Source organism: Schistocerca serialis, chromosome 6 (assembly GCF_023864345.2).
Source record: "Schistocerca serialis cubense isolate TAMUIC-IGC-003099 chromosome 6, iqSchSeri2.2, whole genome shotgun sequence".
Classification (NCBI taxonomy): domain Eukaryota; kingdom Metazoa; phylum Arthropoda; class Insecta; order Orthoptera; family Acrididae; genus Schistocerca; species Schistocerca serialis.
In genome coordinates, this window is record NC_064643.1 from 162384639 (window position 1) to 162411312 (window position 26674).

The window sequence follows — 26674 nt, forward strand, 5'->3', positions numbered from 1 at the left end:
ATAGTTTCTTATAATTAGATTTAACTACTTTCTTGGGGAAACAGTTTTCAAATTCTCTTACAAGTGTATCATGAAGTAAGTCATATTTTAAATTAGCATCCGGTTCCTTGTACACGTTGAACACGTCTCGTACAGAAACAGTAAAAGTTGTGGCGCCTCTGGCGCTCCTTTCAGCTTGCGTCGCCTGGGCCCAAACCAGCCCTGATGTCAACAATAAAACAGCAAACAATGAACAATAACAAGCAGAAAGCACATCGTGAAGACCCCGTTTAGCGTGTTCGTGCGTCACAGCGTTTGGCGGGCACGTGCGGTCCGATGTCCATCTGTTACTTCTCTTGCGATGTGTCCACGCGATGCCATTTTTCTGTTCAGCTTTGCGAATGCGTATAAACTTAATTTTCTGCAAATGGGGGCTGAGCGTTAAGCGCATTGCTTTCCGCCTTCGGTGGAAATCTTCGCGCTTTTTCGCAGACTAAGGCAACTGGGGCCTATATGTGTTTCATTGTGCAGTCTTTTGAGGTTATGCTGTGAAGCGATATATGTGTAATAATATCTGCTGACTACAAAGAAAAGATGCTGGAATTTGTAAATGATAAGAGACAACGAAAAATCGTGTGGAATGCCGCTTCCAAAGATTATATGATTAAAAACTTGAGATGTGATGCCCTGATCATCAAGTATTAGATAAAGAGTCTCCAATCATATTACCATAAGGAATAAAATACCGTAAGTTTCGAAGTAGGAAAACAGAGAAAAATAAGACAGAACTTCATTAAATCTGTATATAAAAACTGTGGACAAATGTTCTTGCTATGGCGACTTAATAGCATAACAGCTGTGGGGCTTGGCATCTGAACAAAGGAAATGATGGGGTATGTGTAGCTTCTCAACTAACTACCAAAATCGAAATGAAGGAAATTAAGTCTGTGAAAAATAGGAAATTGGAAAACACAACTTCTGGTTTGGCATGTATGAAATTTCGCAAGTTTGTCGAGCCCGAGAATGTTAATCTACACATAACCTTTCATGATTAAAATTGTGGAAACAGTTGTTTCTATACAATAAAATACAAATGGTAAATTGAATGTTACTTAACCTTCACATAACGACTAAGGACGTCCCTTTAAATGTTTCTCAGGTTCAGAAATAATTACTGCAATGATTTGTTTTGAAACACGAAATAAAAAGTTCCCACTGGTATATCGGTCGCCAGTTATTAGTTAGTGCCGGACTCATCGATGCTATTTCCCCAGCAGCAAATTTAAAATCTCGCTGTGACCTCCCTCTGAAATTTTCAAACAAAATGTCGTTACTTTGTATTCCTGGTGCCTCAGTTATTTAGATACTACCTATAGTCGCTTTTGCGTTTCCTTTTATTTGTCGTATTTTCATCACAATAAACGCAGCGCAAACTCCCGAGCAAAGAAGGCGATGCATAGCAGATTGCTTGCGCAATGAGGCAACGTTTGGACACGAGGAAGCCCATGCGTACCTACGTTCTTTCACAATCATTTGTGCGTGCGTTTTTATTGCCTTGTGTCTTCGATTGCGCACGAGTAAAGAGGCATCGTGTGGACACATCTTTAGTTCCACCACTTTCTAGCGCTAGATGCCAGCTGCACTAGGCCTGCTTCGTTCATGACGGATTGTCTTGTAGTACCAGCCCGACTACACCTACCTTGTACTGTGCTCATCATAAGAATAGACCTGATGTAGACATTACACCATTTATTCTTTCGCATTAGCTGGAATCTCATTGCATCTCGTTTCACGTGGAGCCGCAGCCAAGCTGCCTCAATTACAAACAAGTAAGATGGCATGGATACATCTTCAACTTTTGTAGTCCTGTCTTCCTCAGTTGCGTGTAATATCACGGCATATTGATAATTTTTACTTGTGGACCGTGTGACAGCAACTGAATAAAACACAATTTTAGTGCCATACGCGTTTCGCCTTTATTTTCTGCAAGGCATACTACTGTTTATAACGTATAGGCACAGTGACAAAAATGTAAATTAAATATTCCAGGCCACTGACGATGCCTTGCAGAAAATAAAGGCGAAACCCGTATGGCACTAAAATTGTGTTTTGGCTCTGAGCACTATGGGACTTAACATCTATGGTCATGAGTCCCCAAGAACTTAGAACTACTTAAACCTAACTAACCTAAGGACAGCACACAACACCCAGTCATCACGAGGCAGAGAAAATCCCTGGCCCCGCCGGGAATCGAACCGGAAACTCGGGCGTGGGAAGCTAGAACGGTACCGCACGACCACGAGCTGCGGACTAAAATCGTGTTTTATTCAGTTGCTGTCAGACGGTCCATAAGTAAAAATTATCAATATACCGTGGCGTGGATACTTTTAACACTGTGCGTTATGCGCACATCGACTGAGCGATACGTGACAACAGCTTTACCTGCGCATTTAACATGGACAGCACAGGCCAACCAGCTGCTTCTATTAACTTGCAGTGGTGCGAGGAGCTGCAGTTGCGACATGAAAAGGGACGGACACAGAAACAATATAGCTTCGAACGTCATTTAATTTTTAACCGAATTCGACCAAACTCGCATGCTCTCGTTCTTAACTAATATAGTATCCTAATTAAAAACAAGAGTGATGAAAATCCTTGACTTAAGCGCAGGGTAATTTTTCTGCCTGAGCTATGTGTGACTTAAAAGCGCATCGCAGGGGTTTCATCATGTAGTTAAATATGGAAGCTACTGAAGATATTATTTGCCGTCATTCGTCTGGCAATCTCTGAACTCCTTCCATATTCGAAACCGAGAAATGCATTCCAGTGCTGGAAGTGTCATCTGCTACGTTGATTACGAATCGATCAACAACAGAATCCAGGAAGCAATCCAAGCATTCACATTTTCTCCTCTTCTTTTATAACGTGCCTTTCTGTATCCCGCCAGCGTTCGGCAGTGACGTGCCACAGAGCTTTGGCCGGCCGCTGTGGACGAGCGGTTCTAGGCGCTACGTAACGTTAGCGACAGCCCCGGACGGTGCACAAGTCCCGCCCAATCGCCCCCCCCCCCCCCGCCCCCCGCCACACCAATCCATATCCTAAGCTCCGCCCATGGTCTACCGCCTGTTCCAATATCAAAGTTGTTCGTATCACAGATATGCCATTCATAACAAGGGAGAAAATCAGTAGTTAGTACGAAATACAGTTTTTCCGGTACCATTGTGAAAAGAATTAGAAACATGTTCATTGAATATGCGAGTTGAAAAATCGTCAATAAGAAAGAAAAATAAAAATGGTATCCACACTGTCTTTTTTTATTTCATGAGCTTTCATCTGCACTATATCAAAAAATCTGATATTTGTTAACTCCAGTGAGCGCAAATTTCCATCACCTCGCGTAGTGTAAGAAATTCTGTTGGGAAATATTAATTGGTAGTATCGCCAAGGATGCTGTCCATTATCTCGATTGCCTAAAGTCAATGTTATGCATAAACAGGGGGAAGTCGATGTTTTGGTTTGTTTCTGATTACCTCATTAAGACTAAAGAATATAAGAGTGGGATAATGTAGAAATTGGTTATGAACTGCAGATTGAAACTGAAGAAACTGCAAAAAGGCGGGAATTTAAGGAGATGGGACTAGGATAAACTGAAAGAACCAGAGGTTGTAGAGAGTTTCAGGGAGAGCATAAGGGAACAATTGACAGGAATGGGGGAAAGAAATACAGTAGAAGAAGAATGGGTAGCTCTGAGGGATGAAGTAGTGAAGGCAGCAGAGGATCAAGTAGGTAAAAAGACTAGGGCTAATAGAAATCCTTGGGTAACAGAAGAAATATTGAATTTAATTGATGAAAGGAGAAAATATAAAAATGCAGTAAATGAAGCAGGCAAAAAGGAATACAAACGTCTCAAAAATGAGATTGACAGGAAGTGAAAATGGCTATGCAGGGATGGCTAGAGTACAAATGTAAGGATGTAGAGGCTTGTCTCACTAGGGGTAAGATAGATACTGCCTACAAGAAAATTAAAGAGGCCTTTGGAGATAAGAGAACCACTTGTATGAATATCAAGAGCTCAGATGGCAACCCAGTTCTAAGCAAAGAAAGGAAGGCAGAAAGGTGGAAGGAGTATATAGAGGGTTTATACAAGGGCGATGTACTTGAGGACAATATTATGGAAATGGAAGAAGATGTAGATGAAGATGAAATGGGAGATAAGATACTGCGTGAAGAGTTTGACAGAGCACTGAAAGACCTGAGTCAAAACAAGGCTCCGGGAGTAGACAACATTCCATTAGAACTACTGATGGCCTTGGGAGAGCCAGTCATGACAAAAATCTACCATCTGGTGAGCAAGATGTATGACACAGGCGAAATACCCACAGACTTCAAGAAGAATATAATAATTCCAATCCCAAAGAAAGCAGGTGTTGACAGATGTGAAAATTACAGAACTATTAGTTTAATAAGTCACAGCTACAAAATACTAACGCGAATTCTTTACAGACGAATGGAAAAACTGGTAGAAGCGGACCTCGGGGAGGATCAGTTTGGATTCTGTAGAAATGTTGGAACACGTGAGGCAATACTAACCTTATGACTTATCTTAGAAGAAAGATTAAGAAAAGGCAAACCAACGTTTCTAGCATTTGTAGACTTAGAGAAAGCTTTTGACAACGTTAACTGGAATACTCTCTTTCAAATTCTGAAGGTGGCAGGGGTAAAATACAGGGAGCGAAAGGCTATTTACAATTTGTACAGAAACCAGATGGCAGTTATAAGAGTCGAGGGGCATGAAAGGGAAGCAGTGGTTGGGAAAGGAGTGAGACAGGGTTGTAGCCTCTCCCCGATGTTATTCAATCTGTGTATTGAGCAAGCAGTAAAGGAAACAAAAGAAAAATTCGGAGTAGGTATTAAAATTCATGGAGAAGAAGTAAAAACTTTGAGGTTTGCCGATGGCATTGTAATTCTGTCAGAGACAGCAAAGGACTTGGAAGAGCAGTTGAACGGAATGGACAGTGTCTTGAAAGGAGGATATAGGATGAACATCAACAAAAGCAAAACGAGGATAATGGAATGTAGTCAAATTAAATCGGGTGATGCTGAGGGAATTAGATTAGGAAATGAGACACTTAAAGTAGTAAAGGAGTTTTGCTATTTATGGAGTAAAATAACTGATGATGGTCGAAGTAGAGAGGATATAAAATGTAGACTGGCAATGGCAAGGAAAGCGTTTCTGAAGAAGAGAAATTTGTTAACATCGAGTATAGATTTAAGTGTCAGGAAGTCGTTTCTGAAAGTATTTGTACGGAGTGTAGCCATGTATGGAAGTGAAACATGGACGATAAATAGTTTGGACAAGAAGAGAATAGACGCTTTCGAAATGTGGTGCTACAGAAGAATGCTGAAGATAAGGTGGGTAGATCACGTAGCTAATGAGGAGGTATTGAATAGGATAGGGGAGAAGAGACGTTTGTGGCACAACTTGACTAGAAGAAGGGATCGGTTGGTAGGACATGTCCTGAGGCATCAAGGGATCACAAATTTAGCATTGGAGGGCAGCGTGGAGGGTAAAAATCGTAGAGGGAGACCAAGAGATCAATACACTAAGCAGATTCAGAAGGATGTAGGTTGCAGTAGGTACTGGGAGATGAAGAAGCTTGCACAGGATAGAGTAGCATGGAGAGCTGCATCAAACCAGTCTCAGGACTGAAGACCACAACAATAACAACAATGTAGAAATGTGTGCTGCAAGCAGTCAGATATTTATACAGTGAAATTCTTCATTAACATTTGCCTGTGTAATGGGTGAATTTTTGCTTGTGAACTCTTATGACTGCTTGCTTATAGCAGACACGAGATTACTTTGAGTTCTTCTTCAGTGTTTGAGAGCTTTAGAGCTGCCTATTGTTAAACATATGTACATAATTTCGTCAGTGTCATTCCAACAGATCTTATCGAACTTTAATATCTGTTAGAAATCAGTTTTGACAACAGTTGGCCACAACAGTCAAGATTAGGTACCTTGTGTATGATAACTTTATTGAGAGTGCATATTTATGTTTCATTTTGACTGTATTACACAAACTGCTAAGAAGTACTAACAGCACAACACTGCTAGTATGAACAACCGCGGTAGAACAAAAAACGACGAACAAAAACACGACAGCGACGAGGACTACCAAAGATCATATTGATGCGCTCTTGGTTGGTATGGCGGGGGGGTAGGTGTGGAGGGGGGTAAATGGGCGGGGCTTGTGCAAATGTTCCGGGGCTGTCGCTAACGTTTCCTTAGGCGCTTCAGTCCGGAACCGCGCTGCTGCTACAGTCGCAGGTTCGAATCCTACCTCGGGCATGGATGTGTGTGATGTCCTTAGGTTAGTTAGGTTTAAGTAGTTCCAAGTCTACGGGACTGTTGACCTCAGAAGTTAAGTCCCATAGTGCTTAGAGCCATTTTGAACAAAGCTTCGCGCATTAGTTGCAATACGTCTATCAGCATAAATGTCTTTGTTATTTCTCTCGACCGATCCCTTGACTTGGTTCCAGGTCAGTTCAGACTGTAGTGGTACGGTGGAAATTGTAAAGATGCAGGATTTGATTTGTATGGTGTGCTCAATGGCGTGAAGACTATTGTTTTGAGTGTTTCTACGACGCTTATCACTGGGGCTCGTTAAGACCGCGTCTATGGTACATGAAAATGGACACAGTCCAAATAAAAAGTATTTGTTTTTACAGTTATGTCCTAAAAATTTAATTTCTTATGTTTTATTAATTTAAGCAACCTTCATTCACAATCTTCTATAGATTATCGATAACTAAGAATTCATATTTGCAATGAAAACTAGAGTATTTTGTGCAAGATGTAACTAGAAACAAATACAACGTGCAATTTTCATAATGAGTAGTGATAAGTTATGTGTTAATTAGGATATATTTGATGAGTTTTATGTCTAGAAGACGTAGGTATTCCAAACTGAACGAAAAAAAGACGGAAGTGAGATTTGAACCAGCGATCCGTGGACGTTAAGTTACGATTCTGCAACGCTACCAATTAACTGCACTGTCCTTACTTTATATGTTAAAGCTCTAGGAAAACTTCAAAGGCAACTATATCTATAAAATTGTGGAAACCATTGTGAATAATTTGTTCCGCACAACTTTTGAATGGTGTTCCACGCTCGTTTATCACTACGGTGCAGGAAGCAGCCTCAGTCATTTTCATACTGCGTATTAACTGCGCGACAATCAGAGCACAACAGTGCAGAGATACGACTGTACACGATTTTTGAAATATAAACTATATAACTAAAGTATGATTAAGGAAAATGTTGATGGCTGTTAACACGTTAGAATATCTTAAAGTTTCATTTACACTAACATAATAAGAAGCTATCTAATACATAAGTAGGGCCTACTTCCAAGGAGCGTAACAATACCAGTCTACGTGTACTACGGCTGCTAACCAATCATCGCGTTTGTGTTTGTTTCAGTTTCACGAGGTCACTAAGGCCGGTATTACACTATCATATTTCCTTGTCAAAGATTTGATCAAATATTCGTCAAATATATTTGACAAAGATCGTTGACGTAGCGCTAAAAAGGGGTATTACACTGTCATCATATATTTCGTCAAAGTTCAAGATGGCTGACAACAAGAACTTGTTATTAACTGCAGCAGTTGCATGTCCCACAATTGCACTGTGTACACATGCGGAAGAGAAATAGGGGAAGAAAGAAACGTACCAGGGTGCAACCGTGTGTTTTACGACGACACGATAGACCATTCAACAAAACTTGTTACGTGAGCTTATAGTAGAGGACGTCAAGTCTTAAATCAGTTACTTAAGAATGCATGAGCATACATTTCTGTATGTGCTCAGTGAAGTGTACCCTCATATCACAAAGCGCAATACTCACTTAAGAACTGCTATATCTGCAGAAGACAGGCTCACTGGACACTAGAGATGGGCAAACTGAAACACGTAACTGTTTCGAAACAAATGAAACAGTACAATGTCATGTTTCGATACGCTGTTTCGAAACAGTGAAACAGTTTGTGTTTTGTAATCTAATAAACCCAGACATTTTATCATCTTGAATGTCTACTGTATAGGTATGTCCATATAAACACAAATGAGGTGCGAGAGCGCTAATCATATCGCAGAAAGTATGAAACTATCACTTAGGCGGCTTGGCAGTTTCGTATTTCATGCAGCAAATGCGCTGCTTTCGTGTCGTGTGACTTTCATACTTTTCAATTGGCTGAGGACAGCCATAGCTGAAGACAGAAGAACCACCACGAACGGAACTGGAGGTGGGAGCGAACTGCAGAAACAACGGATATGGTACTGGGATTCCCACATTCCGCTAGTATGGGAATATACCCATCCTGCTAATTCCCATGTACACAAAGGGAATCATTGTGGACAACAGGCACAGTGACTATAGACTCACAAATAATGCCAAATAATTCGAATAAATAACAAAATATAACAGAAAAAATTTTGTCTTTCAAGGTGTTTCGAACCGTTACTGTAAATTCACCATGCTTCCCAGCCCTTCCCGTTCACCATTACACTATCAGTGATATGTCAAACAGATTGCTTGCAATTATACCTACATTAAATTTGTGTATATGTATAATAACTGTCACTCTAAGCCTTTTTTTATTCAAAATGTTCTAGGTTTACATGCGTTTCTTAACATGATTACTGTACTTGAACAGAGAAACGTATGTTATAAAAAAAGTGTAGTTTAACTGAATGATTTTCACATATTTATTATTTTGAATGTGAATAGTATGCGTTGTTTTATTGTTTGGTTAATGTTTACAAAGCAAATGTTACGCCATTTCGGAATAGGACAGTCACCTAGAATCGAAGCTTTATTTTCGGATATCTTAAGCTTCATGCTATTGCTTGTCAAAACGATTTCGACACTCTTGAAAGTGTTTCACGAAGTGGTATGTTGTGTTTCAGTACCTGTGCCGAGCCCGAATCTCGTCCGACACAGAGCGGAATGAAACATCACTGTTCCGATACAATCAGTCCGTTGCAAGCACAGGTGGACTGAAACAGCCTTATTTTGAAACAACGAAACAGTTTCTGTGTCTGGCTCGAGATCGAATCTGGTCCGGATATCCGAGACAGGGGCGGAATGAAACACCACTGTTTCGAAACAGTGAACCACAGCCGTTCCGAAACACTGAAACAGTTCCACGTATCGATACACTGTATCGAAACATAGAAACAGTGGCCAAGTCTACGTGGACACACTCCTATTCCTTGTTACAGGACCGAGCGGGGTGGCGCAGTGGTTAGACACTGGACTCGCATTCGGGAGGACGACGGTTCAATCCCGCGTCCGGCCATCCTGATTTAGGTTTTCCGTGATTTCCCTAAATCACTCCAGGCACATGCCGGGATGGTTCCTCTGAAAGGGCACGGCCGACTTCCTTCCCAATCCTTCCCTAATCCGATGAGACCGATGACCACGCTGTCTGGTCTCCTTCCCCAAACCAACCAACCAACCTTGTTACAGGAGAGAGTTAGGTTAGGTTAGGTCCGGTCTCCATCTTCTTAATCTATTTTTGTATTCATCAGCTTCATACATCTCTATTAATTTTGTAGTTGTCGGTACACACCAACTGTATTTACCGGCAATGTTTATTAAAACACTACTGATGAAAGAACGCTGCAACGATGCTAGCTAGCATTCCACGTGGTAACATGTCACATTGCAGTGAACAGAAGACAAGCGACTTCTTTGATCAAATCTACAACGAGGCCCTTGATTTGATAAAATATTTGACGACATTTGACAAAGTTCCCTATTACACCATAACATTTCTTTGCAAAGATATTGGACAAAGAAATTTGATAGTGTAATACTGGCCTAAGCGGAGGGTGCTGGGCGTGGATGCTTGTAATTGGCTGCTGAGACAAGCACCGCCTCCTTTACCCAGAGCAGCCAGCTTATAGCGTATAAAAGCAACGAACACGTAATGGATTAATGCATCGCAGAATTGACTTGAAAGTTCATGGCGTGTCGCTAGAAGAAAGAGGTACAGTCTCTTCGCTCATTTTCATAAATGATACTAACAATCACGGCGCACACGAATTAACATCACATTCACAACGGCTACATACTATTACGACAGGCAATACTTTTATGTAGCTACGGTTGGTAACGAGCGTAAACATTCCGGAGCGGCACGAAGTCAGCCGATTTCCACCGGTCACAGAGGGGCCAAGTAAAAGTGAGCGAGCAGTATCACTGCGTTTCCATTAATCGCTAACTGCTGCAAATGTAGAGAGGGGTTGGGTGAAGGGTCTAATAGGCCGTCTCCGAGCAGGTAGCGATGCAACTTACTGCGGTTGCCAGCAGAACGGCCGCGCTGAATACCTGGACCATGTCTTCGCTGGGACTCCCACCGGTGCACTGCTGACAAAACTCGCCCCTCCGAGATAAACATTCTGCAACTATCTGCGTTCACTTGACCGCCCTGGATTGTCAGTATAGTCGTCACGGGTCATTTTCAGCGCTGGTTATCGGCTCGGGTTCGGGCAGCTGTGACGGCAACTCGATGTTCCTCCAAGAACAAGGACGCGTTATCTGGCCTCTGCCCCGAGCAGGAACGCACCGATTTTCCTGGTTGTTGCTCAGCAACAAGCCGCGATGTCGTGTCGGCATCTGCAACGCTCATAGTAGAAGTTCTTGTTCAATATTTAACTATAAGTGTTGTTATGTATCGTTCATCTAACATTTTCGAGGATTACTGAAGAATGGGATACAAACCGTCGGCTTGGACCAATGACGTCAGAAGTTACCACAGATTATGCATTGCACAGATTTAACGGCAAACACGAATGACGTCAGAAGTTACCACAGATTATGCATTGCACAGATTTAACGGCAAAGACGAATGACGTCAGAAGTTACCACAGATCATGGACTGTACAGATTTAACGCCAAAGACGAATGACGTCAGAAGTTACCACAGATCATGAAGTGCAGAGATTTAATGGCAAAGACGAATGTTGAGAAAAAAAGAATGTAGAACAGAGACAAAAGGTGGTAGACATTTCACGTAAATTCATATTTCCAAAATAATGTTAAGAATATCGCTTCTTTGAGTCCTAGTATCTTATTCTTCTGTTGACCTACACAGCTCAACTGAAGTATGGGATACTAGAGCCAAAAAAAAAAAAAAGGGACAGAAGTAATGTTAGCATTGTATACCTCAGTTGACATAAATGAGTTGCATCCCAAACGTCAGCTTATCTTTACAGATTAACTGCAGTAGGGCATACAAATTTAACGCATGTCGACTTTTTCGTCTTCGCTAGCACTAGCTTCAGTTGACCTAGGGATACAAATTTTACCGGTATTGCTTTTTTCGCCTCTTCTACTATTTGCATCCTATTCTTGTGTTGATACTAATACTAGCGAAGGTGGAAAGGCCGACATACGTAGAATTTGTATCCCACACTTCAGCTGACCTATATGGGTCAACTGAAGAATAGAATGCTAATACTAGCGAAGACAAAAAAATCGACGCACGTAATATTGGCATTCTGTACCTCAGTTGAACTACGCGAAAGTGAAAGAAAGCGACATACATAAAATTTTTATCCCATACTTTAGTTAACCTATATAGGTCAACTGAAGTATAAGATACATTTTTTTTCTCGCCTTAGATACTAATGGTATCGGCTGAAAATTTCCACAGTAGTACTAGCGACGGCGAAGAAACATACATCAGTAAGTTGACCTATGTAGTTCGACTGAAGTATAGGACACTAGAGTAGCTAACGAAGGCTAAAAACGCGACATAGGAAAAATTTGTATCCCGTACTTCAGTGGACCTGTATACGTGAACTGAGGAATGGAATACTAGCGCTAGCGAAAGCGGAAAATAGCGACATACGCAAGATTTGCGTCCCACACTAGGACATACCTACATAGGTCAGCTGAAGAACAGGGTACTACTACCTTCGAAGTTCAACTGAGGCACAGGATGCCAGTGTTACGTATATCGTCTTTTCGTCTTTGCTAGCACTAGTATCCTGCTCTTCAGTTGATCGATATACGTCGACTAAAGTAGGGGACACAAACTTTTCGCACGTCGGTCTTTTCGCCTTCGGTAGTGCTAGTATCGACTGAAAAATATGGTAGTGATAGTAGTGCTAGAGAAGGCGCAAAAAAGCGACACCTGTAAAATTTGTATTCCATACTACAGTTGAAGAACCCTGCTTCAAATCTTCCATATTCATAGGAATAGATAAATCCATACCTACAAACAAAAATCAAAAAATAAAAATTGCCCAGAATCAAAAACAATTATTCCAAAATATCTCAAACTCACTAAGAATGAAAATAAGTAGCAAATGAATTGGAAAGAACAAACGATTTAATACAAGCAAAAAAACTTGTTCACACTGACTGGTGCTGTCTTTTAAGAACACATTCATTTATTTGAATTTACAATGATGACACTTCACAACAGAAGATAACCACTTTATACCTACGTCTCCAAAATAAGGACATCAATATCTATGAGTAAACTAACATGTCATTGGTCAAAACCGACGGGAGTATTGGAGCAAGGCAGGTTCCTCGCCAAAGTACCGTTAGCCAAGGTGGCGGGAAAAAGTGCCACGCCGCCCCCCCTGCCACACCCCCCCCCCTGCCACGCCCCCCTCCCCCCTGGTGGGAAGTTCAAATTCCATCAGGACAATGGAACCTCTACTATCCTAAGAAAATGGCGGGAAAGAAAGGTCATTTGGGTTACCTCCACTAACCTAAGTCACCCGAACGCCACTTCATCCTAGGAACTGGCGCCAAGCTTGAATTTTGGTGGGAAGATAGGTCAATTGGGCTACCTCTACTAACCTAAGAAAATGGTGCAAAAGAACTTGGGCTACCTCCACTAACCTAAGTCATCCGACTGCCACCTCTTCCTAGGGATTGGTGAGAAAAGAACTCAGCCTGCACTGGGCTGGTGGAGAGAGGATGGAGTGTACTTTATTTATTTTGGAACAATTTATTAAAGGATGGAGTATACTTATTACACTGATACAAAACACATCATCTGACATGCTTCGGATCACATCACACAGCCTACAGACATGTGAACCACTAAAAGACTGCAAACATGCTTGCTAATCGCCAACTGTCGAAACCATGCACCAGTCTTTATTTAAACAATTTGAGCCACTATTGCCGTCCGGTGTGTTCGCCATGAGGTCCAGAGCCCAACTGACCTAGTACACAGTACCACCGCCAGAGAATGCTATCATCCCTCTCATCAGTTCGACCTCTTTTTCTCTCCTGTGATTCTAACAGGACACGTCTGACATTCCTAGCCTAAGAGTGTGCATAGTGACAACACAGCGCATAGCCCGCACGCGCATATAGACGTCGCATCTCTATCTAAATAAGAACCAAGTCATCTTCTGAGCCATGCACGTGCGTGTTCACCACTGCTCACGTCATCCCCATCCCTACCTGCACTTCAGCGAAGACCTATCTGCGGAGCCACTCACCCTCGCAGACGCTATAGAAAAATTGTTCCACTGCTCATGACATATGTGTGTGGCGTGTATACTGACATCACAGATTATGCAATAGAATTCTGCTTGCGATTGTAGCTGTACTCGTGCGACATGTGTAGCCTGCGCGTACATAGTGACATTACAGCGTACAGCCCGCATTGTATTTTATTCCATCACTCACAACGTGTTTGTGTGACGCACATACTGATGTCACGGTTGTGCTGTTGTTTTCCCTGATCGAGTCGTCAAGTTACGGCTTCCTGTGGCGTTTACCATCTTTGATGCCGAATTGTTTGCGATCTTGCGGGCATTGTAGCAGATGAGATGTGTTCCCAGTCTTAAGTTTCTCATCTGTTCTGACTCCCTGAGTGCCCTTCAGACCATGCAACACCTGTACCCAGCGGATACGGTCATCCAGAACATCCATGATGCCCTACTCCACCTGCAACGGCAGGGGAAGGAGATTTCTTTCTGCTGGGTGCTGGGACACGTGTGTATTAGGAGAAATGAACTGGCAGATGTGGCTGCCAAAGATGCATATTTCCTCCCTCACTTTGTTGAATGTGCCGTCCCCCTCCATGCTGTTACCTCCCTTTCGCGTTTTCGTGTTATGCGTCAATGGGAAGAGAAGTGGCTGGCAGTCGGTGAAAATAAGCTGCGTCTGGTCAAGGCCACCACGCGGCCATGGCGTAAGTCCTACCAGTCATGCAGGCGGGATGTTCTTCAAAAATGGCTCTGAGCACTATGGGACTTAACATCTATGGTCATCAGTCCCCTAGAACTTAGAACTACTTAAACCTAACTAACCTAAGGACAGCACACAACACCCAGCCATAACGAGGCAGAGAAAATCCCTGACCCCGCCGGGAATCGAACCCGGGAACCCGGGCGTGGGAAGCGAGAACGCTACCGCACGACCACGAGATGCGGGCATCGGGATGTTCTCCTCACTCGCCTCCACATCGGGCACAGTCCCCTAACGCATGGTTTCTTACTCCGGCGGGAGGACCCCCCAATCTGCAGTGCTTGTGGCGTCCAGATTACTGTCCGCCACATTTTACTTGACTGTCTTTTATTCTCTGACCAGAGGGCAGTGGTTTTCTTGCCACCGGATTTGTCCTCTCTTTTGCAAGACGACGCAACGACTGTGGTTAAGGTCTTACGGTTTTTGTGTCCTGTCCAAGTTGTTGCCTCGGATTTTAGGGAGAGGATTTTAATGTGCTGCTGGGTGACTGGCTCACCCAGGTTTTAGGTAAGAGGGGCCGCCAGTCACGGTTATCTACTTGTTTCACTTCGATTTCTGTTCTCTTTTCCTTTTTCCCTTCCTTTTTTTAGTGCGTTTCTTCTCCTCTTGTTTTGCCTCTGTATGTGAGGATTTGGAACTGCGTCAGGTCTGTGTCTTTTAGCCGTTCTCCTTGTTCGCTGTCCGTCTTCGTCCCTTCACCGCATGTTTTCCTGTTTCTATGCGTTTGGGCGCTGATGACCACGCTGTTTAGCGCCCGAAAATCTCAAACCACACACACACTATGCAAATAAATCTGCTTGCGATTCAAACGGAACAAGTGCAACGTGTAGCTGATGCATCGCACATCTACAAAGTTCTCAAGTCACATCGGTATCTAAAATAAGAACCGAATCAAACTCTCCGAAATTGTACACTGCATCAGAAATACTCAACGTCAGCTTTCTTGATGTCTCAGCTTGTATGCATAAAAATTCACGCCCTAACATTAGCTGTTTACCAAAATAGCCCAGAATTTCATCTTTTCTGCTGTATACCATTCCTAAATACTAAAAAAATCACCATTTTATCATCTCGATATATTCTAAATGATTTGCTTCAGCGTTTACGAAGCTAGTCTAAGTGTAACAAACAGTAGTCTTAATACCAGCAACCAAGAATTCCATGTATATAGCATTCACATTCAAAAAAATCACCAAGCTCGCATACTTTGAGCGAGATGTATTAAATCCTTGATCAAGACTATATCTAATTATGTTCACCTCAGATGAGTCCGTAATATACTTATAATGACTTCAGATTCAAAGGTTGAATTCAAAATCATCCAGTGTGTATTCCGAATAGCATCTTCACTCATAGTATGAATTCTTTCGCTGTAAATCGATAAATTATCATAGGTTCAGGTCTCCTCGAGGTACGGGAATCATCTGGCTAGTTCAGCTTTCAGTCACTAGGAGTGTTACTGAGCTCACCCCCCACCCCCCCAAAATGTTCAACACCCATTGTTTCACACTGAGATCATATGATACTACGTCATCACATTTATATAAGGAACTGCTTTCCATTAGTCTTTCTCACTCATCCATTGTTCGTCGCATCGTTCACTCGTTTGTGTGTGTGTTTGCTATTTCTTTTATCCTTTCAAAGATGAAGAGGAGTGCAAACAGTCTTGCTCACAGTTCTGATGAGGTCAAACGCATCCGCTCATCCGAGACCCAGGGTAAAATATCATTAACTTTTTCTTTTTTATGTGTGATCAATCTTCTGCACCTCAAAACGAAAATTGCTTCAGTTCTTGTGCGTTCGTCTAGCTCAATTTTTATTTCTCTCTCTCTCTCTCCTACACTATATTCAATCCTTTGTTTCAGCTTTCGAGACAGACATTTCAGGAGAAATAAATTCGAAGGTTGTGGAGGAGATGTGGGAACAACAAGACTCTTCATCATCATTTCAAAACTGTGAGTTTCAATTTATTGATCTTCTTATATTGTTATTCTGTCCTTGAATCCTACTTTAGATTATATGTACAGACAAGTGATGGAGATGGCATAACCTTGCTCAGTTATTGTTTTAGAACATGTTTGTTTCATGAACTTCCTTTGCTTAATTCATGTGCTTCATGTTACAGAGTCTGTAGATCCATATCCATCCTCCTCACCAGTGCCCACGTGGGTGCAGAAAATGGTCGAGGAGCAGGGATATACAACACCCAACTGCGTGCAAGATGTACTCTTCGACACAGATACTTGGGAGGTGATGCAGTCCTGTTGGCAGGGCCAATTAGGTATTACCATTACTATTATAATTATTATATCAAGATGTGTTCTATTCCTAAAATAATATCGATCTTACTAATTATTGCCTCCATTCCATCTGTACAGAACCAACTGCTCAGCACATGGTGTGTGCTCCCGCACGCGGGGTTGCAAAAGTGTCAGGTCCCTGCCATCACGCATTGCCGGCTCGCACCCCTTTGTTGGCTGCTCATCAGAGGTTGCAGGAGGCTGCAAGCACCTCTGCAAGGGGATGCGGGCTAAGTGACGGTCGGGAAAGTCCACCTGCACCTGAAACAAGCCCGGGCTGCTCTCACTGGGAAGCGGCTACCACAGCCGCCCCCACCACCACCACTGCTGCCCCGGGTCCCACCCCAGCAGCAGCAACTGCCACAGCATCGCTCTTGCATCCATGGGTCGCCCTACCTCAGACTAGTGGTTTAGGGCTGCAGCAGCCAGACTGCTTGCAGAGGTCTGATTCCACGACACCTCCTCCGCAGCCGTCACATCCTCGCTGTCAGCAAAAGGTGTGTGTACCAAAGCACATACGTCTCCCTACAGCAGATGCACCCCCACCAGCCGTGTCATCAACAGGATGTACTCCTAATCATAGTAGTAGTAATAGTAATATTGATTATTCTATGGCTAGCGGTAGTCCTATTGACAGTGAAGGACATCAGAATAATGGTATAATGATCCCTCTAGAATACTCAGCAATTGCCAGGGCTTTTGAGGGGCGCATCTCATTCACAAGGATTGAGAATCCGGGAGGGAGGCATCGCAACCTTGTCGGGTTTTTAGAAACATGCCTCCCTGTCTTGGAGACCAAGCTCCTCAAAGTCCTAGACGATCCAAGATTTAAAGCCATTAAATGCAGTTCAGTGCTATGCTGTGGGTTTAATCACCCACCTAAACATCCAGGTGATGCAGACGCTACAACTCTGCACTATATATGGGGTGATGATAATGGCGTTATTTCTCGAAGAACATCCATTGCTGAGTGGTATCATGGATCCACCTTGAGCACTATTATGGCCCGATTTTCCGAGATGGAAATATGCAGGTTCGCTAAAGCTCTCAGCCATATACCACAACCTGACATCCATATACATGTCTATGATCCGGTAAATGGAGGGTCCAGTTATATTAAGCTTCCTAAAGATACAGCTAACAAGAAGGCATGCATTAATGTCGAAAATCAGTATGATAATGCTTGTTTTGCATGGTCAATCCTGGCTTGTGGGAGAAAGTACGATCGAAGGGATCATCCACAGTATCCAAACAGTTAAAAAGTCTGTGATATTAAGGTATCTTATAACTTTGATGGTGTAGAGTTCTCTGTAAAGATCCAGGACATACCTAAGTTTGAGGCGCAGAATACCAGAATATCAGTTCATGTTTATGGCCTGGAGAAGAATAACGACAAGTCAGATGAGCAAGACAAGCACACCATCATCGACCCCCTCCATTTCTCAGAAATTGCAGGTGAGTGTGAGCTGCATGTAAACATGCTCCTCTTCTCTGAAGGTCATAATTATCACTATGTTTGGATCAAAGACATGTCCTGACTCCTTTCCTCCCACTTAAATAAACATGATCATAAACAACATATTTGTTTAAGGTGTCTGAATTATTTTTCGTCAGAAGAGTTATTAGCTATAGACCTATTAAATTGTGCTTCCAAGGACCCAATACATGTTATTATGTATTTGCACTTGGCTAGTTTCGGTATGAAGAATGATCTGGTCAGTGTCCTGCCTGAAAGTGTTGAGAAGTACATTTCTTTCTCAAAAGAAAATGCTCACCACCAGCACCGATGTCCTTTTGTAGTGTATGCCGACTTTGAATGCCTACTGGCTCCTATTACTCGTTGTGAAGGGAACCCCTTAGCCTCACATACAACCTTCACACAAAAACACATACCTTACGTGGCAGCGTTCCCAGTTGTATGTGGATATGATTCTAAACTTAACTGCTACGAGTCTTACGTCGGGGACGATCCTGCGATTTGGCTTCTCACTGGGCTTGAAAAAATTTCATGGGAAGTTGATAAGCTCTGCAGCACCAACATTCCCATGACCAAATCAAAGGAATTGTATGAAAACGCGGTTAATTGTCGTATTTGTGGGCTACCGTTAGATAGAAAAGTGGAAACTCCCCGTAGATATCATTGCCATCTTACAGGAAAGAAATGCAATTTGAAGTATAAGTTACCACGGCACATACTTGTCTTTTTTCATAATTTGAGTGGGTATGACGCTCATTTTCTCGTTGAGCACTTGGCTAATTTCGGTATGAAGAATGATCAGGTCAGTGTCCTGCCTGAAAGTGTTGAGAAGTACACTTCTTTCTCAAAACAAATGACGTCAAAAATTACGCTTTATGCAGACTTCACTCCAGAAACCCGTTGAAACTTAACCTCGGAATGGTATGCAGATCACCCGATCTCCATTTCCTGATCCTGATGAGGAAAAGTTCCAACTTGCGACTAGGAGAGGAGTTTTCCCATACGAGTATGTTGATAGTATGCCAAAACTCAATGAAACCAGGCTTCCCGACATATCTGCATTTACCAGTACTCTCACAGGTGATGCCGTAACTACAGCAGATTATGAGCATGCCATGAATGTCTCGCGGGAATTCAACATTCCCAGTTTGGGAGAATATATGGACACAGACATGCGTTTGCTTGCAGATGTTTTTGAAAAGTTCCGGAGGGTATATATGGCCACGTACTCTCTGGACCCCAACTTGTATTACACGGCACCTAGGTTGTCCTGGGACGCCACTCTCAAAAAAATGGGGCACAGCATCAAACTTTTGACTGATGCTGCAATGCTTCTATTTTTTTAGTGTGGGATCCATGGGGCACTTTGTCAATGCGTTCACAGGCATGCCAAGGCAAATAACCCACGGATGAGTGTCAGGTTTAACACATCCCTTGATTCGAGTAACATAATGTACTTAGATGTTAATAACTTATACGGGCACGCCATGATGCAGCCACTGCCAGTTGGTGGGTTTCGATGGGTGCTCGAAAACGAATTGAAGGGATTAGGTGGAAAAATAATGGATGTTGCGGCTGATTGTGATGTAGGATATGTGCTTCAGGCTGACATTACATATCCTAATAATTTGCATGGAGAGACAAGCGACTTGCCATTATGTCCAGAGCAACAAATTCCATGAGGAAGCACCATCCCTAAACTGTTGGGTACTGTTGGAGATAAGCAGAAGTATATTATTCATTATTGTAATCTCCACCAGTGCCTCAGCTTAGGGCTGAAGCTTGTTAGAATCACCAGGGCTATCTCCTTCGAGCAATCCCCCTGGTTGAAGGAGTATGTAGAACTAAACACCGAAAATAGGGCGGTCGCAAGTAATGATTTTGAAAAAGATTTTTATAAATTAATGAACAGTTCCATTTTCGGGGAAACTATGCAGAATGTAAGAAATGAACGCAATATTTTGATTAGAACTGCATGGGAAGGACGTTATGGCGTGAGAAAGTGTATCGCCATGCCAAATTTTAAGCATGCCACCATATTCAATGAAAACTTTGTTGCTGTGGAGATGTCGAAGACTGCAGTAGAGTTTATGAATCCTATTTATTTGGGGATGTGCATATTGGATAGCTCCAAATTCTACATGTACTGCTTCCACTACGAGTTTGCGAGACTTCACTTCGTAAAACCAAAGTGCTTTATATGGATACAGACAGCTTTATCTACTTGATCAAGAACTGCAATCCATATGAAGTAATTAGGTCCCATGGTAAAGAATTCAACACATCTTCTAATGAGGTCGATAATCCTTATGGTATTGTTCCTAAGAACAAGAAGATTATCGGTCTCATGAAAGATGAGGCGAATGGTTTATTGATAGTAGAGTTTGTGGGATTGAGGTCCAAAATGTACGCATATCGTACAATAGACGGGAGCACCCAGAGGCGAGCAAAGGGTGTTTTATATATATATATATATATATATATATATATATATATATATATATATATATATATATATAGAACTTGTCTCGTTAAGTTGGAGCCACTCAATTAATAAATTAGTTCGTGGAAAACGTCTACTTCAAAAGAAAAAAAAATTAGGGCCATCTAGTTAAGTAGAAGAACGTTAATTCACAGAGCAGCTCCGTTCAATATAGTCTGTTTGGATGGAATTTCATTAGTAATAGTATTTAGCGTGTAAGGTAGTCAGTACCTCTGCTTTAGTTTTAAGTATGGCTCTATAACCGACATTTCCTTCGAGCAATCTCCAACATGTGTTGGTTTCTAGTAATAATAATAAGTTGAGAGCATCACTGCATTGAGCTGAAATGTATCTCAAGAACTATAAATATACTGCACATCACGAACTAAATTGAAATCTCTAGAACTGAATTGAAATGTATAAAGGAAAACAATTCGTTACCCTAAATCACTGTTGTTATTTTAAAAAAAAACCTAATCATTATGTTCTTGCCAAAATATATCTGTGAACTTTCTGCAGTTACATCTGCTTTGCACGCGCACGCGTCTGCAAGACGTAGTGCCTTTAACACACACATTTTCAGAGAATTCACTACAGGCGATGGGCGAGGAATGAAAACGCGCACCTATTAATAGCACAGGTAGCGCTACCCCCCAGGTGACAGTGCACAAAGTTTGTGGTAATTGGGTCAGACAGCTACAGTGGAATGCAGGTATAGATGGAGGTAGGTGTAGTATCATGATTAAACTTACATGCTAAGGACATAGGTCTCAAAAACAAAAAGTATGCACGGATCTTTAGGGAAGAAAAATTGTTTACTCGTATTTCTCGTCCAACTTAAAAGTAATTTTGCATTTTCATAAGCAAATACAATAGCACTTTTTTGATATATGTTCTTGAGTCGATGGATAGAAGGAAAGTTCTAGAACTCCAGGGCTTGAATAGAAGCAAATTTGAAGATTCGACGCATCCATGAGATCTTCTCCTTCCCCTTCATGTAGACGATGGTGTCCATGCAATCGAATAATTTAAGCACAGTCACCATTCCTTTATAGGGTATGCCGGGATTGTCCCAGTGAATTCCGTGATAGAAATGTGTCAACCACTTTGCACTCTTCTGTGTCTTAGAGCACCTCACTTACTTGAAAGATCTTGGTGATGCAATGTTTGCTGAGAATGTCTCTATTATTCCAGAATCCTGTGTGTATGCTACAAACACAACATCTTTAAATACGAACTGTCTACGCTCATCGTCATAGAAACCCTGAGCTTCCACAATGATGTTCACACCATGACACATCATCGTAAAATGCTCTAGGTATGGTGCAGCACCTATTCATTTATACAGTTTGCTGCACACCACCGGTAAGTGGACAGTAGTTGATCACACGGTCATGTAGAACTAGAGCATATGCAGCAGTGTGTTCTGAGAAATTTATAGATGATTCAAATTCAGTTTGCACATCTATAGGTCCAGACTTAATTATTTCATTCTGTTTCGATCAGTGAAAGCTCTTTGAACTTACTCAGACTGAGTAGACACCCTCCTCCCTCTCGTTTGGCAATTTCATAGTAAGAAGAGCAAAACCTTGCATACATTTCATACGCTAGACTCTATACATTTTGATTCCACTACAGATGTAGATTGTCATATGGATAGAATTCTGAATTGACGTAGACTTTTGTATTAGTTAACCTGCAGTTGTCGAACACGGTGGAATCATTTGCTATATTACCTCTTCTATCAGTCTGAAACGCAAGTATGATGAATCTAGGTGTCTCTAGATGGCTGGAGGTTTTAATAGTCCATGTTTATCTGCTTGCAGTCGGTAACACAGGGTAATCGAAAATCTTCCATGAGCCAAATGTCAGTGACAGAAATGCACCCGAATTCAGGACTTTTGAAAGCTTCATACGCACGTTGTCTGATACACTGATGTAAGGCATTTTCCATATTATCTTGCTGATCGTGATCATATTCTCCTCTTGAGCTCCTTGAACGTATGAGTTATTGTCCGTCGCACTCCACACCAGAATGAGTTCCTGTGTAGCGTTCATAATAATCTGTCTCATGTCCTCAAAGTACCCCATAAGCATTTTTAGAGGTATGCAGGCTATAAATTGCTTGTACTCTGCAACTGTTATATCCTCTGGATCATCTATGAACCATCCTGCATTTTCTGAACAATGCAAATCCGCTGGTGATGCCGAGATGTATGTTTTAAGGGTTGATGTTATGCCGACATTGCATGTACAGTCGATCTCAGACACACTGAGTTCATAGCGTATGTCTTGGAACAGGAATGCTAAAGTGCTATGTGTCAGCTTCGATCCCACTGTATCGCTTTCGGCGGTTTTCTTGAATGACCCCTCTAGATATATGAAACTCTTGCATCGAAGTGTGAGTGCGTCTAGGTGCTGGATGACAATTCTGATTTCATCGTTCTTGTTAAACATGGTTGAAGCGTAAGGTTTATGAGATAAGTATTCTGGATGTATAATTCCCTCACCATACCCTACTGGACTGGTTATATTGAGTGAGGACGTCATTGTGCGGCTTCAGTCCAACTGATTTAAGAAACTCATAGTTTGCACGCGTTATCACTTTGCTGTTCGGTAGCGAAGTGGCATGGTGTGGATTGTGTGCACTTGTTTTATACCGTACGCCCATCCTGCCTTAGATGTAATTGTAAAATGATTTCCTCGCCACGAAATTCAACAAGTTGATTATTCTAGTCAACAATACGTAGCTCCAAATAGTCCAGTGCCTGAGCTGTCACTGAAAGGTACATTTGCATTGGCAGGTGTCTCAACAATCTTATACCCTGTTTCAACTGAGGGGAGCAATCCGTAAGTAGTGTGAATCAGACTATCGTTGAGATAGAAATTCATTGCAATGTTACACTCGAGACAGATTGTGCTGATGGGGAGTATGTCCACTGTCTGATCTGACTTGCAAAATTTACTTGGATCCTTCTTCTAAATCTGTACTTTTATGAAACCTAGCAGGCACCCTATTGAACCTTTCTGGTTAAAGTCAATCATTGTATTTATAGTCCTTATTTCAGATTTAAGTGTATGGATGTTTGCACGTAGTTCAATACCTTTTCCAGACTATTTTAAGACTTCATTTAAATCGTCACTATCGTATGCAGCCGGTTCTATTTCCACAATATCTTTTTCACCATCAATATCCAGATGCAGTTTATTATTAGCCTCAGTGATATTTTGGATGCTGTTGTATGTCTCCAGTCCAATCAATGCAGTACTCCATTCACCAACGCTCAAATCAATTGCTGGGAAGTAATTTGCAAGCAATACAGAGATGCTCGTTCTTTTAATGACAAAGTGTACAACATTGCATCTGAACCTCAACTGGTGAATGAATGTTGAAACCTCTTCCTTATATAGCATGCTTCTTCTTCTTCTTTGTGAACGTCAAGAGAAACATGATGCATAGATGTCTGCAGAGGTGTGTATTAAAGTCCTGATAGCGTCGATAATTGTAGAGCACACGTCTGCTGTGAGTGAAGTATCGTTGCAATTCTTCTGGTGGTTGCAGGTCACCAAATGAGTCGAAACAATAGACAGCATCTGCATTTTTCATAACATATGACACCCAGTGGGTGCCGGTTCCTCCAGCAACATCTAAATTCACAATGCAGCATTCACTTGTTTTCCACGTAGTCTTCCGTAATGTATCCCGCATAAACACACCACGGAATCTTGGTATCTTGAATTTATCTCTAACAAACTTAAGGAGATCTGTATTTGTGAGTGGTCGATCTGGTAGGACCGCTAATGGGCTTTTTTTATTTACGAATAGACCAAGCCCTTTCCTGTACGGTTTCAAGTATAGTCCTCTTCCAATGGCAGCGGCTTCCATCATGCGGTTATGTCTTCTTGCCTCTTCTAACTGTGCTTGGGAGTTTTGTGCGTTCTTGAGCGTTCAAGCAATAGCTGCGACAACATCACCGAGGGAACCTACCGCCGAGAGCGCGAAGAGGGCCAGGATGAGAAATGGAATAAAACCACCAGATGTCTTGGGTATTAGTAGAACTCGAGTTGCTTTAACCGATCCTCTTCTTCTTCCAACATCTTTCTGCTTCAGTGTGTTTTTAGCTGCATACATCGCTGTCAGGATACACACATCCATGCTCGAGGCAGGATTCGAACCTGCGACCGTAGCGGTCTCGCGGTTCCAGACTGCAGCGCCTAGAACCGCACGGCCACTTCGGCCGGCCTATAGTTCTATCCCTTAACCGACTGAGCTGTATTGACTACACATAGAAAACACCTATATATTTTACCCATGAAGAGTAAATTGATCAATGATCATCTCAATAACTCGTATAGCATTGAAAAAAATTCATAATTGTAATACTTTGATTATAATGAGAGAGGTATGAAATAAAACACAAACACGGTTTGAGATTATATACAGGGTGAGTCGCGTAAGACGTAACACCCCCATTATTCCGGGGGCAATTGCACGTATCGGCAAGCGGTGTTCGGCGAATCATAGCCGACTATGGGGCACATACTTTGGTACATGCACAATAATCACATCGTTTATATTGACCGAGATAATGAGGCAAGTACATGTTTTTTAAATGGGACGCTATACTTTTTTTACGATCGTTCGAACGCTCTGGAAAAGACTCGTATAGTGATGTAACGCATGTTACTATTGTGATTCAAACCTCACTTAAAAGACACTGGGAAATATTGTACGATTGAAGGTGGAGGTGGTTGGAAGCGGCTGCAGACTGTAAACACGCCTCGAGCGAACCACGGGCCGAGTTGCCGTGCTCTATGCAGCATGCACGGCCTGCGCTACGTAAGTAAATCCTCATCCGCCCTCTTTTAAGGGTTCCAATGGCTCTGAGCACTATTGGACCTAACTTCTGAGGTCATCAGTCTCATAGAACTTAGAACTACTTAAACCCATCTAAGGACATCACACACATCCATGCCCGAGGCAGGATTCGAACCTGCGACCGTAGCAGTCCCGCGGTTCCGGACTGCAGCGCCTAGAACCGGACGGCCACCGCGACCGGCGCCCGCCCTCTTTTAAGCAAAGTTTGAATCACAATAGCAACATGCGTTACATCACTATACGCGTCTTTTCCAGAGCGTTCGAATGATGGTAAAAAAAGTATAGCATCCCATTTAAAAAACATGTGCTTGCCTCATTATCTCGGACAATATAAACGTTGTGATTATTGTGCATGTACCAACGTATATGCCCCATAATCCGCTATGATTCGCCGAAAACCGCATGCCGATACGTGCAATCGCCCCTGGAATAAAGGGGGTGTTACATCTTACGCGACTCACCCTGTATATATCAATTATTTATCTAAATATCATACATGGGGTGTAGTATTTCACGAACACCATTACAATCTGTATATATCTTCTTCTTCGCACCAGTACAGTATTTCCCAAATAAAGCTTTTTGACATGCAATAAATTCAGCGCGTATCTCCCTCAAGCCAATAGGAGCCTCACAGTACTCAGATGGAAATGGAAATGTCGTGTGGCTAGGGCCTCCCGTCGGGTAGACCGTTCTCCTGGTGCAGGTCTTTCGATTTGACGCCACTTTGGCGACCTGCGTGTCGATGGGGATGAAATGATGATGATTAGGACAACACAACACCCAGTCCCTGAGCAGAGAAAATCTCCGACCCAGCCGGGAATCGAACCCGGGCCGTTAGGATTGACAGTCTGTCACGCTGACCACTCAGCTACCGGGGCGGACAGTACTCAGATTTTTCACACACACATTTAATCTGTTTCTCTTTGGGTTCAGCGTTCATGTACGAACAAAGGTGCTACTTAAGATCATCAACACGTACACTATGCACACTTAGGAAGTTTACAGAATCATTGTTGCAGAGTCTATGCTAGGCAACCCACAGTTCAGTCTGTCCAATGCAAGACGCGTCCAGATCTATAACTTCAAAAGTGAGGTTTGTCTTAGATAAACGCAGTTGTCACCCAATTTCACACATAATGCTCAGTCATCATACACTGTTGTAATAGAAAGTGTCACACCAATAAGGCGAATGTCTGGGGGAGAGCCGGCCGGAGTGGCCGAGCGGTTCTAGGCGCTACAGTCTGGAACCGCGAGAC

At 42.4% G+C, this 26674-nt stretch overlaps 1 protein-coding gene across 1 annotated transcript in view; it reads right to left on the reverse strand.

Moving 5' to 3' along the window:
* Positions 1 to 10489, reverse strand: part of LOC126485130 (venom dipeptidyl peptidase 4-like) — a 293595-nt gene extending 283106 nt beyond the window's left edge. Inside the window, exon 1 of the mRNA XM_050108774.1 lies at positions 10348 to 10489. Coding sequence (XP_049964731.1) covers positions 10348 to 10389 — 42 coding nt within the window. The 5' untranslated portion in view covers positions 10390 to 10489. The remainder of the gene's footprint in view (positions 1 to 10347) is intronic.
* Between the last annotated feature and the right edge of the window lie 16185 nt (positions 10490 to 26674).